This window comes from Pleurodeles waltl, chromosome 4_2 (genome assembly GCF_031143425.1).
Source record: "Pleurodeles waltl isolate 20211129_DDA chromosome 4_2, aPleWal1.hap1.20221129, whole genome shotgun sequence".
Classification (NCBI taxonomy): domain Eukaryota; kingdom Metazoa; phylum Chordata; class Amphibia; order Caudata; family Salamandridae; genus Pleurodeles; species Pleurodeles waltl.
In genome coordinates, this window is record NC_090443.1 from 39,323,970 (window position 1) to 39,336,276 (window position 12,307).

The 12,307-nt window shown below is 44.3% G+C and overlaps 1 protein-coding gene across 1 annotated transcript in view; it reads right to left on the minus strand.

Moving 5' to 3' along the window:
* Window positions 1-422: 422 nt before the first annotated feature.
* The window catches only part of LMBR1L (limb development membrane protein 1 like), a 114,418-nt gene continuing 102,533 nt past the window's right edge, over window positions 423-12,307 (minus strand). Inside the window, exons 16-17 of the mRNA XM_069230542.1 lie at window positions 6,563-6,724; window positions 423-3,557 (exon numbers count right to left, since the gene is read on the minus strand). Coding sequence (XP_069086643.1) covers window positions 3,499-3,557; window positions 6,563-6,724 — 221 coding nt within the window. The 3' untranslated portion in view covers window positions 423-3,498. The remainder of the gene's footprint in view (window positions 3,558-6,562; window positions 6,725-12,307) is intronic.

Below are 12,307 nucleotides of genomic sequence, written 5' to 3' on the forward strand. Positions count from 1 at the left end.
TCCCAATAGGTGGAATTCACTATACCTCTAAAGCCTCCTCCTTAACTTGCAGTGTCCGCATATGGGAAGTGGGCCGAAGTTGACATGGCTCTGCTATTGATGAGTAATTCGGTTGGCTGTGGCTGCAGAGGTGTTGAAAGGGTACTACGGTTTGGTGCTTGTGTCTCTGTTTATGATATTTATGGATTATGTTTGGATTTGTATTGCAGGTGTGCTAGTGTAATGATTGTGGTTGAAGCTGCTATCTATAGGTAAATGAAGCTGTAATGGCTTTGGTAATGCTCTTTAATTGCCTTTAGACTGGAACATTTGTATTGTCCAAGATCCAGCTGCACATGCAGCACTTTGTGTAGAACTGCACTTCCTGGGATTGTGTTGGCAGGACTCTTGCACTCAACTTATAAAAAACACATGCAACAAAGTCTTTAAAAAACGTAGGTTTATTTGGAGACAACAGCTCTCTTTTTCACAGAATCAAACAACTTGGATGTCCTAGATTGTACAACATAATATGGAAAGCAAAGGCTGGTGACAGGCAACACTTCTTCGTTGGAAGCCTAGTGGAACTCAACAGAAGGGCTAAGGAAAGCTTGTTGAAAAAAAAGGGAAAGCTCATTTGTCGCACTGTTAAACTGGGATCATGCTTTCAACCTATGGGAATGTCTCAGGTCTCAAGATGGCTCAGAAACCTGCATCATTCAATTTCCTCAGTTTCCCACTACACATTTACGAGACAACTTGGGTTAAGGATGTGGTGGTGGTTGGTGGTGGCTTGACCAAGGTTTGCCCACACTTACGCAGCAAAACTTTGTTCCACTCATTTGCCATCTTCCTTTTTTGGGCAGAGAACCACAGAAAGTTATCTTCTCTAACCAAAAAGATTTCACGATTGTTCCTCATGAAATATCACAACTGATGTCATAGAGGAGTAGGTGGGTTCTGAAGTGGACATTCCTAATATGAGTCCCTCCGAAACATACAATGCAAACTACATTTTGGACATTTCTAATTTCTCTTAATTTGATATGCACGGATTGCAAAACATTTTTATAGTGACTTGAAGTTCTAGAGCAGTAGGGATGGAGAGGTCATCTTTAAGACGGGGCTTGGCAAATGTGAGCTCCATGATGGATCCACTGCTGTGGTGTATAAATAGGTGACAAATGAGCCTGCATTCTAAGTCACAAAAAAATGCCACAAAATGCTTCCACATTAGTCGCCACTCAAGTTTAAGAAGCTACAATTCTAAAGATTTTCAGTCACACTCAACAGGTGAAAAGGCTCAGAGTCTTTTGGCTGAGTCGCAGGCACAGAGCACCAGGAGCCAAGCCATGTGAACAGCTCATAGCAGTCAAACTTTACAATCAATGACCCTATGTCTAGCATAAACGCTACATAAAGCATTAAAAAAAGACACATTTTCCTCCTCCTTAGGAAACTTGTCGGAGTGTGGAAGTAATGGTGTAGTTGGGGTGCAACTTAATGGAACGAATGGCTATTCAAACTGACCTATGGGTTGATCCCACTCCACACGCGACCCCTCTTCCAATGTGCTAAGGCTACAGGGAAGGCTGGGCTGATGCTTGGTTGGAATTTAGAGAACCCGTAAGTAATTAAGTGATTGATATATCGTGCAATGCCAGCGGAGAGTCAAACGGAATGAAGGCAGAGCCTGAACAAACAGCAAGAAAGTCCAAACGGTTATGAACCCGACCCTTGGATACCGTAAGGTTTTGGCATCCTACAAGTCCTCAGCCAATGTAAAAGAAGTGCAGGTGGGAACCATGCCACCAATGTCACAGCTAGACCTTTGTCTCGAAAGATCAGATGGTTTGGGCAGGCAGTTTCTAAAGCACAAGCTGTCACCTGGTGCAAGCTGAGCGCGAATCTTACAATGGAATGGAGACAAGACCAAGTAAACTGCAAAGATGAAAGTTTCAAAACATACCCCGCCTTTCTGAAAGCAGAACAATTGCATCTCAGCCACCTCCAACCAATACTGGGAACATATACAGAAAATAAGACAAAACTAACATGCAAACAAATGTGGCACACAGACAAACATGCAGAAGACAGGCCAGTAACAGTTCAGACTGCACTGGGAGTATTGCACATATGAGGTGTGAGCTGCTCTGGCCTCTGGATTCTCAGAGGAGGTACAGCAATGGCTGACCCCTGGTATGATGTTAACACTAGTGTCCCTAAATTATCGCTACTATATTTTCGTCTCTGAGGGTGCTTGCCTCGTACTCCTAGGAGCATCAGGCGGAGCCATCACAGACGGTCATGTAAACAAGTGGACACCCATACACCTGGTACATAGGCCAACTCTTCCCTGTCCCACACCTTCCAAAAAGAAAGTAAAAGTATTTCTTGCAATAACAAAAAAAAGCTCACGGGTCTGGATAGACAAGAGACAAGCTACAACATTCCACACATGGCCACAGGTGAAGATAACACTCCTCCTAGCATCACCTCAGTCTAGGGTCTGATAGGCAGCACACCACACGTTACTTCAGACAAGAAACTCTGAGGCCTAAGTCCTTTCAATATCTTAGACAAGGCCCTGAGAACAGCTCAGTCGAATCACGTGCTACAGCACTTTGCATGAGGTTCTGTGAGACACCACTACACAAAACCCCAAGACAAGAGAGGATGTGAGCGCGATCTATATCAACCCACTCTACACCTCCTGCTTTAGAGTCTTGGCAATGGAAGCTGTATTTGTGGACACCACACACACACACACACACACACACACACACACACACTTTTCCTCATGCTCCTGAAGTGGGTTGTACTGAGCTCAGTTTCCTTTCTGAGACCATTTCTGGAAGGGACATCAAACACCTCACACTTGCATGCCGCATCACAGTGTTAAAATCAGAAAAGAGATAAAATGAGATGTAGACCTCAGACTTGGCTCAGGCACGTATTGGACGTTCACAGAACATCCGAGGTAAACATTCTACAGTCACAGGAAAGTTTCATTTCTCATCAATTTTACCATTAGCAAGCAGATGTGATTTTTAGAACAAATGCCCCCATGTCCTCTCGTTCTCCATAGAGGGTGTTGAGGAAAGGCAGCACTCCTGCCCTCCAGAAAGTGTTGCAAGTGAAGGTCACTCAGAGAAGCAAGTTAAATGTTTCATTAAAGTCCACACATTGCAGTGTCTGTGGAACAAGGAGTGTCTTTGGTGGCATTTATCCAACTTCACAGCCCTTCTATGAAGACGAGTAAACTTCAATACTGTGATGTTTCGTCAGATGGTGCACAGAGAAGCAGCACTTCACACTGGGCAAGTGCCTATGGTGACACCTGGGGAAAAACTCACAAGCAGACGGTTGGAACTCCGTGAGCGGCTCCCACCAGGGACCTCCTGAAGATACAACTAAGATGCGTTCCTCAGGAAAAGATCCCAAAGCTGGGCAGGTCAGAGTGACATCCTCCTGAGATGAAGGCACCAATGACGGTACAGGACCAGACGGATGTCAGGGTTAACTAATTTTTCCAGGCCCAGAGGTCTGGGACACTGGGAGAGGTAGCTTATGAAGGCCTGCGGAGGAAAGAGAGAGAGAGTGGTTACTTAAAGTCAGCTGTGATAAGGGGTCCGAGTCAGCAAACAATACAGAGAAAATACTGCTTGCGGACACCAATAAATTATAGTACATGGGGCCACAAATGTGGCTTCAGAGTGTAAAACGTAACTGTGATTCAAACAAAAAAGTTGTGTTCAATGCTTGCAATGGCCACCTATTTTTTTCACTAGTTGGATAAAGATAAGTCTTCTTTCTCACATGTGTGATTAAACAACACACATCACAAAATACAAAATACTGAAAGTATCACATTCAGTCAATTTATCAAGATTTGTAAAGCACAGCTCATCACCCGACAGGGTATCCAGGTGCTTGCAGGTCCCGAAGAAACTAGTGAAAACAAGGGAAAAGCAAGAAGGCACTCAAAGAAACGCGGCAAAAAGCAAGGTGAAAGCAGTGAAAACGAGGGTAAATAAAGGAAAAGGTACACAAAAACAGGAAAAGAGCAAGCAGGAAGTAGTGAAGATGAGGAAAAAGCAAGGGTAAGGGACTTTAAGAAAGAAAAAAAAGTGACCAATGGCTGTCCTGGCTGTGGTATTAAAGAAAGCCTTCGCCGACTTCCTTCTGCAGATTTCGTCAGGGGATACTGTACGTTCCAAGACTCTGACCCTACACATGTATAAACTGAGATGGAACGTCTTTGAACATTATGCTGAAATATCTATGTGGCACTGTCAAGCTTTCCTTTGGAACATTTATCCTCCTGCCTTGCCCTTTATATAGCACATGGCTACCAGAAGAGCAGCCTCAAAGCCATGTTACCTTAGCCTAAAAGGCATGCAGATGTATGTATTTGTGGACACGAAGGGTGCTGGCTGGAATGACCTGGATCAGGCATGACGAGGTGATCAAGTGGCATCACTAGAGGCCTATAGGAGCACAGCATAAACGTGTATGGCAAAGAAACAGTGGAGAGAAGACGTTAAGTAAGGCTTCCGAGTACAATCTATATTCAATTTACAATGAACGTAGGGAACTGGTCAGATCTCAAAAAGGTCATTTGTCAGGGCAACCCAGATTCAAGTTACAGGAAAATTAGAATCCTGCCACCTTACCGGTAAAGCAATTTGCCAGAACAGCTGGGTCATGTTTTAGCCTATGTACGGAAACATGCTAGAGGGGAGAATCCCAAGGACACTGAGCACATGTAGGAAGGTAGACTATGGTACTGAAGTAAAGCCTGTCTGTGCTTGCCTTTAAATGCTGCCTTGGTTGTCCCCATAGCTACAGCTTGAACAAAATCCTACAAAGAAAGGGCCAGGTGTGCACAATTAATCAGATGTCTATTACTCAGAATGTAGAATTGTACTCAGTTCACCGACAGGTGCTCTGGGCGGAGTTTAGCAAAGTGTGTGTAAGTAAATTCTATACCACAAGGTACAGTTATTGACAGGTCAGCTTTGTCCATGATATAGGGGAAAAAACAGAGACCAGTCTGCCCCATGGGACTAAAAGTCCTTAGCACCCCACTGTGTAGGTAGAAGGAGAGCGTTCTCCAACTACCCTATTTTCTGAACGATGTGTTTTTGCAAAAGGCAGGGGCAGTAGGGATGGGTTCGGTTGTATGCAGTATGTATTGCTGTATAACAGATGTAGTATAAAGTTGTATACTGTTGGGTCAGAGAAAGAAGTTGGTCACCCCTCACATAAGGAAGGGCCTCAAGGAGAGTCAGGAGGGACATCTCTCTGCAGGTATTTATCTCACACGTCCATCTTCATGGAAGTTGTGAGTCACTGCAGAACCAGGTTTTTTTTTTCCCCAGGCCCTTCCAAACCCCAAAATGTGAGTCTCTTTTTACTACAACCCATACCTAAGACTTTTGTTTATCTAACAAAACAAAAACTGTGTTTCCCGATGCAGGATTCTTATTCCGTTTCAGTGTTGGGTATGAGATATCCTTTTGTGTTGTAATATGTAGGGAGATTGTATCCTATATTCTTATAAATTTCACTCTCCCCTTTTCAGCAAGTGACTTTGTGAGCAACTTAGGTTATTGAGTCTCACTTTACCTCAGATGTGCACATGGGTGGGGTTCACCAATCAGGGCAGTAAGCTGGCCATAGATCATGGTCATATGACCTTAGTAGCCAAACCCGGTGTGGCCAGCTAGAAGGCGTGGAGCAGCGGTTAGTCGGAAAGAAAAAGATGGCAGGGGCCATGTCCTGGTGGGGCTGAGGGGAGGAAAGACCAAAAAGACTGGACGTTTCACTGGCAACGGTGGGAGAAGGATCCTTTTAGAGGTGAGCTTGCTCGACCAGGACACGTGGCAGCAAGAGGGTCAGGACAAACAGTAAGATTGTTTAGGGAGTGGAAAGAGATCACAGTCATGTCCGGTTTGCAGCAAGTCCCTGAGCGCCTTGCGAGAAGGGATAGGACTGCGGGTACTGACATATCCTAGGGAAGAGCCCCAAGGACTCTTCTACCAATAGTGTTGAGGGTGGATGGTCAGAAGGCACAAGAAAGCTTAAGAGTAAGAGGAAAGAGGGGGATACGGAGGTATAGACAGATGGGAAGGGAGAGATCACCAGATTGGTAACTGGCAGAGGTAGGAGGTGCTGTATGTTATGGGCAGACACTAATGGGACAAGGGGAGCAGCACTTTGTGCACACTGTTTTTCACTGCACAAGAGCAGGGTTTCCAGTTTTATATTTTTCCACACAGTGTGGCTACCAAACTTTGTCATTGTACAGCATTCTAATCAAAAGGGAACATGGCCTTCTTTCTGAGGGGTTGCAGTCAGTCTCTGGCTGTCAGAAAGGGTTAACAAATAGACAGTTTACACTCCCTCAGTACGTACATTTGTAGAGAGTTGTCTAGCATGTGCCTACAGTCACAGCTCTTTCACATTTAACTAATCCTCAAAGAAGCTGCCATGGGTTCGTACTTCTGAGTGTACACTTCACAATCAACTAGCATTTACTGTCACTCAGGATTTATCTCTGCAACCAGTTAACACTCACCTAGTGCTCTGATGAGCTCAGCTTGTACGGCCCAGGTAAACTTCTTGACGAGGCACAGGGTGGTGAGACCAGCGAATGCCATGTTGTACAAGAAAACGAGGTAGAAGTTTCCAAGCCAGTTAAATCTTCCAAAATCACCAAGTAGGTCAAACCTGGTGATTCCTGAAACCAAAGGGGCGATAAGATTGGAGGACATGTCACAACGAGGTGCACTGCCAATGTGGACGCCGGTGATAAAGAGCAGCATGACCACTCTGCAACGGCTGCCCCACAGCAACAGTTACAACAACTAGGAAAGCTGCTACTCTGCAGCAGGCGGAACAATGACAAGTGATGCCACTGTGCAACATTAATCTGAATTAGCAGTGCTGCCCTTCTGCTGATCACAACTAGCAGCTCTACTTACTACTGATCAGAAGTAGCAGCGCTGGCACTCTTCTGGCTAATCATAAACCTTAATTGACACACTCGTTTACAAATCCATCGTTTCTTCCCAAAAATGTCTACCGACTGTATCTTGTATTAGCTGATCAACCAGGACCGATAGCCACTGGGAATTTCGAACGCCCAGTGGGCGAACGTGAACATTCTGTCTCTATCCAACAAGCATCCTGTGAAGGCTAGGTATGTGTGTGTGACTCGGGTGCACACTTTTCTGTGGGATTAGAGTCCCAAGAGAATCCTCAAAAACATACAGAGAACAACCAACGTGGGTTGGAAAGGAAGATGTTACTTACCCAGCAAGCATATGTTTGTGGCATGTAGTGCTGTAGCTTCACATGCTCTGCATATTTTCGCCATTTTGTGTTGGGTCTGAAAGGTTGCGAGTTGTTTTTGTTCGAAAAGTCTTTCGAGTCATAAGGTATACGGACTCCTCCTCTTGCTGGTAATGGGCATCGACTCCTTCAGCCTGCTTTCCTGTAGTCGATGTAGGAATGGAGTGAAGTATAATGTAAAGTAACTGGGAGGCTGGCAGATAATGTAGCATGGGGGCCCTAAGTGGACAAGAGCAGAGGTATTTTGCGCCAGAGAGCATCAGCAATAGGGAGAAAGATTAACTGCACAAAGGGGGGCGCACTGTCGCCTGTGCTGGAAATCTATAGGGCCAAGGCTGCCTCAGCAGCTACCTTTTTCTCTGAGATTTAGGGTTACACTGATGTTTCTAGTCTCACATTATTGGAAAAAAAAAATCCTAAGGTCCCTTCTTAATTTACAAACTGGTACCCCACTCCTACCTCATTTGATCTTGGGATGAATTACATCCATCAGGTGCTCTCTCTTACACCACTTTTGTCGGGTGCAGATATGAATAACCCCACGGTTAACAATCTGTAAGGAATCTTTATGAGATCTTCTTTCCTGTGATAAATAACTTGTCAACCCTTGGTTGAAACAGATCAAGAATGTGTGTAACACGATTAACCTGGGTAACTTGTGGGGCTCACCACCTTATGTGGGAGGCTGATATTCCCAAAGTGAAGCTACTATATTGGGAAAACATCCTAGCTTCTATTTGGGCCCAACAATCATCAGGGAGATTGACTGAGCAGTTTTTGTCCCATAAACCCAGCTTGTGGTTTCAATCCTTCAACAGGATTTTTCAGGTTCAAGCTAAGCGTCTTTATGCACAATTTCGCTATAGCAGACTTCCATTAAGGTCCTTAACTGCAAAATGGGATAAAGCAGGTAATTCCTCTTCCCACTGCCATCACTGCTTAAAGAAACGGAAGCACATTTTTCTGTTCGCTGTATGTCCAGCCCAGGAAAAAAGTGGATTATAGCACTGTGCAGGATGTAGGGAGTGAGACATTAGATAGAAGGGAGTGTGTTGTAGTAGGTGTCTCCAAATGTTGCCAATGGGCTTGGAAGATAAGGGCAAAGATGCTGCTCCCTTTGCAAGTATGAAAACTTGTCTTTCAAGATAATGGATGGCCTATAGGCATTGGGGGTAATGAAAAACATACTGCTATTAATGTGTATGTTCAGAAAAGTGTATTTTAATGTTGTTTTGTTAGATATTTTGATGTTGGTGTTTACCTTGCAGATGCATTCTTACTATAAGAGTGATGAGTGATTATCTCACTTTGTAATCTATTTCTGTGATTTTGGTACTTTAAACTTTTGTTTGCTGTAAATATTATGTGTGAAATACTTTTATGGCTGTACTCTGATGAAATAAAGTTATATCTATGTATCTACTAGTTTGGGTAAAAAGGTTGGGTTGGTACAAAGAACTACCTTAGCCTTATGTATTTGGAAAAACGGTTCCTGTAAAGTTAATGACTGGAGCTCACTAACACGTCTGAGGGAGGTTATGCCAGCTAAAAATGCAAATTTCCATGATAGGAACCATAAAGGACATGAGTGAAGTGTCTCAAATGGTGGGCCCATAAGTCTAGAGAGGACCACATTAAGGTTCCAAGAAAGTACTGGGAGCAGTCTTGGTGATATTACTCTTTTGAGCCCTTCCATAAACGCTTTAATGACAGGAATTTTGAAGTGTGTCAAGTGTTGTCTGTTCTGAAAATAAGCAGCTATAGCTGCTACTTGGAGCCTTATGGAAATGTATGCAAAGTTTGCCTTCAGTAAATGAAGAAGTTAAAGGATGATATTTTGGACTGATCCCTTGAAGGGATCCCAATTTTGAGCAATGCAAAGGTGCACAAAACGTTTCCATTTTTCTGCATAACATGCTTTAGTAGTTAGTCTACGTGCTTCTTTAAGAATATCCATACATTCTTGAGGTGGGTCTAGATAGCCATATTCTATGACTTCAGGAGCCAAATTGAAAGATTCAACTCCTTGAGATTGGGGCGTCTGATTTGACCTTGATTCTGAGTGAGAAGGTCTGGGTCAAGGGGAAGCTTCTCGTGTGGTACTACTGAAAAGTCTAATAGAGCGGTGAACCGTGGTTGTCTGGCCCATGTAGGTGCCACAAGAATGAGTGTGAGAGAAGGTTTGCCTGAGTTTCCGAACCAAATATGGAAGGAGAGGGAGAGGTGTAAAAGCGTAGGCAAATATCCCTGACCAGTTCATCAATAGAGAATTGCCCTTGAACTGAGGGTGTGGTAACCTGGATGCGAAGTTTGGGCATTTTGTGTTTTCTTCTGTTGCAAAGAGGTCTATGTCTGGAAATTCCCACTTTTGAAAGTAGGGGAGAAGGACGGGGGGGGGGGGGGGGCGGGAGTTCCCACTTCTGGACTTGGTGCCACATCCTGCTGGGAAATTCTGCAAAATTGTGTGTTACTGGGAGGTGTCCCGCTAACAAGAATATATTGCGGCAAACTGCCCAATACCAAATTGTCTGTGCAAGGCGAAACAATGTAGAGAACGTGTACCCCTGCCCCTGTTTTTGCACATAGTACATGGTTGTCATGTTGTCTGTGCGAATCAGTACTACCTTGTTGGTGATATGAATCACAAAGGCTTTGATTGCTAGGTGAACAGCTAGCAACTCTAGAAAGCTGAAGTGCAGGGCTCAATGTGTGTAATCTCAGAGACCCTGGACTGTGTAGTCCTGTAGGTGATCACCCCGCCCAGTCTGAGAGGCGTCCGTTGTCAGAATAATGATCTGGGGAACAGGGCCCAGAAATGGCCACCCTTTTAACAGGTTGGTTTTGTTCCATTACTGCAGAGAGTGAAAGGTGCAGCTGTCCACCAACACTAGATCTTCTAATTGACCCGTGCCTGAGACCACTGGCATGAAAGACATTCCTGTAACAAGCGCATGTGAAGATGAGCATGTGGTAATATCACAATGCAAGAAATTATCATTCCCATGAGCTTTATGATTAATTTTACTGACTGCGTGGTTGTGACGCAAATGAGAAAGCAGTATTTGAAAATGTATCCTTGCTGCATATGGATATGCTTTTACTGACTGTGTATTGAGAATGGCCCCTAAATAGGGCTATATCTGAAGTGGGTTGAGATTAGACTCCTGAAAGCTAATGGTGAAACCTAATTGATTAAATAAGTATATTGTGACTTGGGTATGATGCAAGCATTGACTGAGTTTCTTGCTTTGATGAGCCAGTCGTCCAGGTTAGACATGGATTTTCTGCCTACGTAAATGAGCTGCTACTACTGCGAGGCATTCTGTAAACACCCTTGAAGCTGTTGTGACTTTGAAGGGAAGCGCTTTGAATTGGTAGTGACGTCCTTCTATCGCAAATCTGAGGTATTTGCGATGTGCTGGGTGAATAGGAATGTGAAAGTAAACATCTCTTAGATCTAGTGTTGACAAAATGTCGCCTTGTTGCAGCAATGGGATTACGTCCTGAAGTGTGACCACATGAAAGTGTTCTGATGTGATGTAAAGATTTAACAGCCCAAGATCCAATGTAGGTCTTAAAGAGCCGTCCTTTTTGGGTATGAGAAAGTATAGTGAATACGCCCCGGTTCCCTTATGTTTTAAGGGAACTGGGTCTATTGCCCCTTTGGGAAGTAAGGCTTTCACTTTTTGTTTGAGAAGAGTGAGATGTTCTTTTGAGAGTTTGTGAGTGTGAATGTTTGGAGGTGTGGAATTGGGCTCCAGACAGTACCCATGTTGGAAAATATCCAACACCCACTGATGTGCTGTGATTTTTTCCCAATTGTGTAAAAAGAGCTGAAGATGTCCTCTTGGAGGTGTTTGGTAATCGGAGGGAAGGTTTAGTGAGTAACTGCTTGGTGGCAGTGGAGGAGGCTCCAGCGGAGGGTGTTTTCCCCTACCTCTGAAGTTATTCCCTCTACAAAAACCTCTGAGACAGTGTGTGTTGTTGTCCCTTGTTATAGGACTGTGAGGCTTTAGCTGTAGAAAGCTTAGAGGCGGATTTAAATTGAGGCTTACGAAAAGTACCACAGGAGGCAGGGGATTTGTAAAGTCCATCTATGGGCCGCACAGGTGTTCCTTATTAAAAGGTAGATTTAATTCAGACTGCTATACCTCCTGCTTGAAGCTTGAAACGTGTAGCCATGCGTGTCTGCATAAGAGGACACTAGTGTTGATTCCTCTTCCTGATGTGTTGGCCAAGTTTAAAGCACAGCAGATGGAGTTGTTGGAAATTAACTGCTCCTCACTGACAATTTCCTGACCTCTTTTTTTTATGCTTCTCTGGAAGGTACTGGAGAAGCTCCTCCATTTCGTCACAGTGAGCATGATCGTATCTGGCAGGTAAGCCTTGTGTGTTAGCGATTCACCAGTAATTGCCCTCCTGTGCAGCGACACGTTTGCCAGAAGCATCTATAATGAAAATGTCACTTACCCAGTGTACATCTGTTCGTGGCATTAGTCGCTGCAGATTCACATGTTGTGCATAGCCCGCCATCTGGTGTTGGGTCGGAGTGTTACAAGTTGTTTTTCTTCGAAGAAGTCTTTCGAGTCACGAGACCGAGGGACTCCTCCTCTTTGCTTCCATTGCACATGGGCGTCGACTCCATCTTCGATTGTTTTCCCCGCAGAGGGTGAGGTAGGAGTTGTGTGTGTTAGTAATAGTGCCCAAGCAATGGAATGAATAAGTATGTACCTATTAAGGTTTAAATAATATATTTACAAATGTACAAAGTTGAAGCTAACTTCCAAACGGCTACAGGCTCCCGGGGAGGTGGGTGGGCACATGTGAATCTGCAGCGACTAATGCCACGAACAGATGTACACTGGGTAAGTGACATTTTCAGATCAATGGCATGTGTAGCTGCAGATACACATGTTGTGCATAGACTAGTAAGCAGTTATCTCCCCAAAAGCGGTGGCTCAGCCTGTAG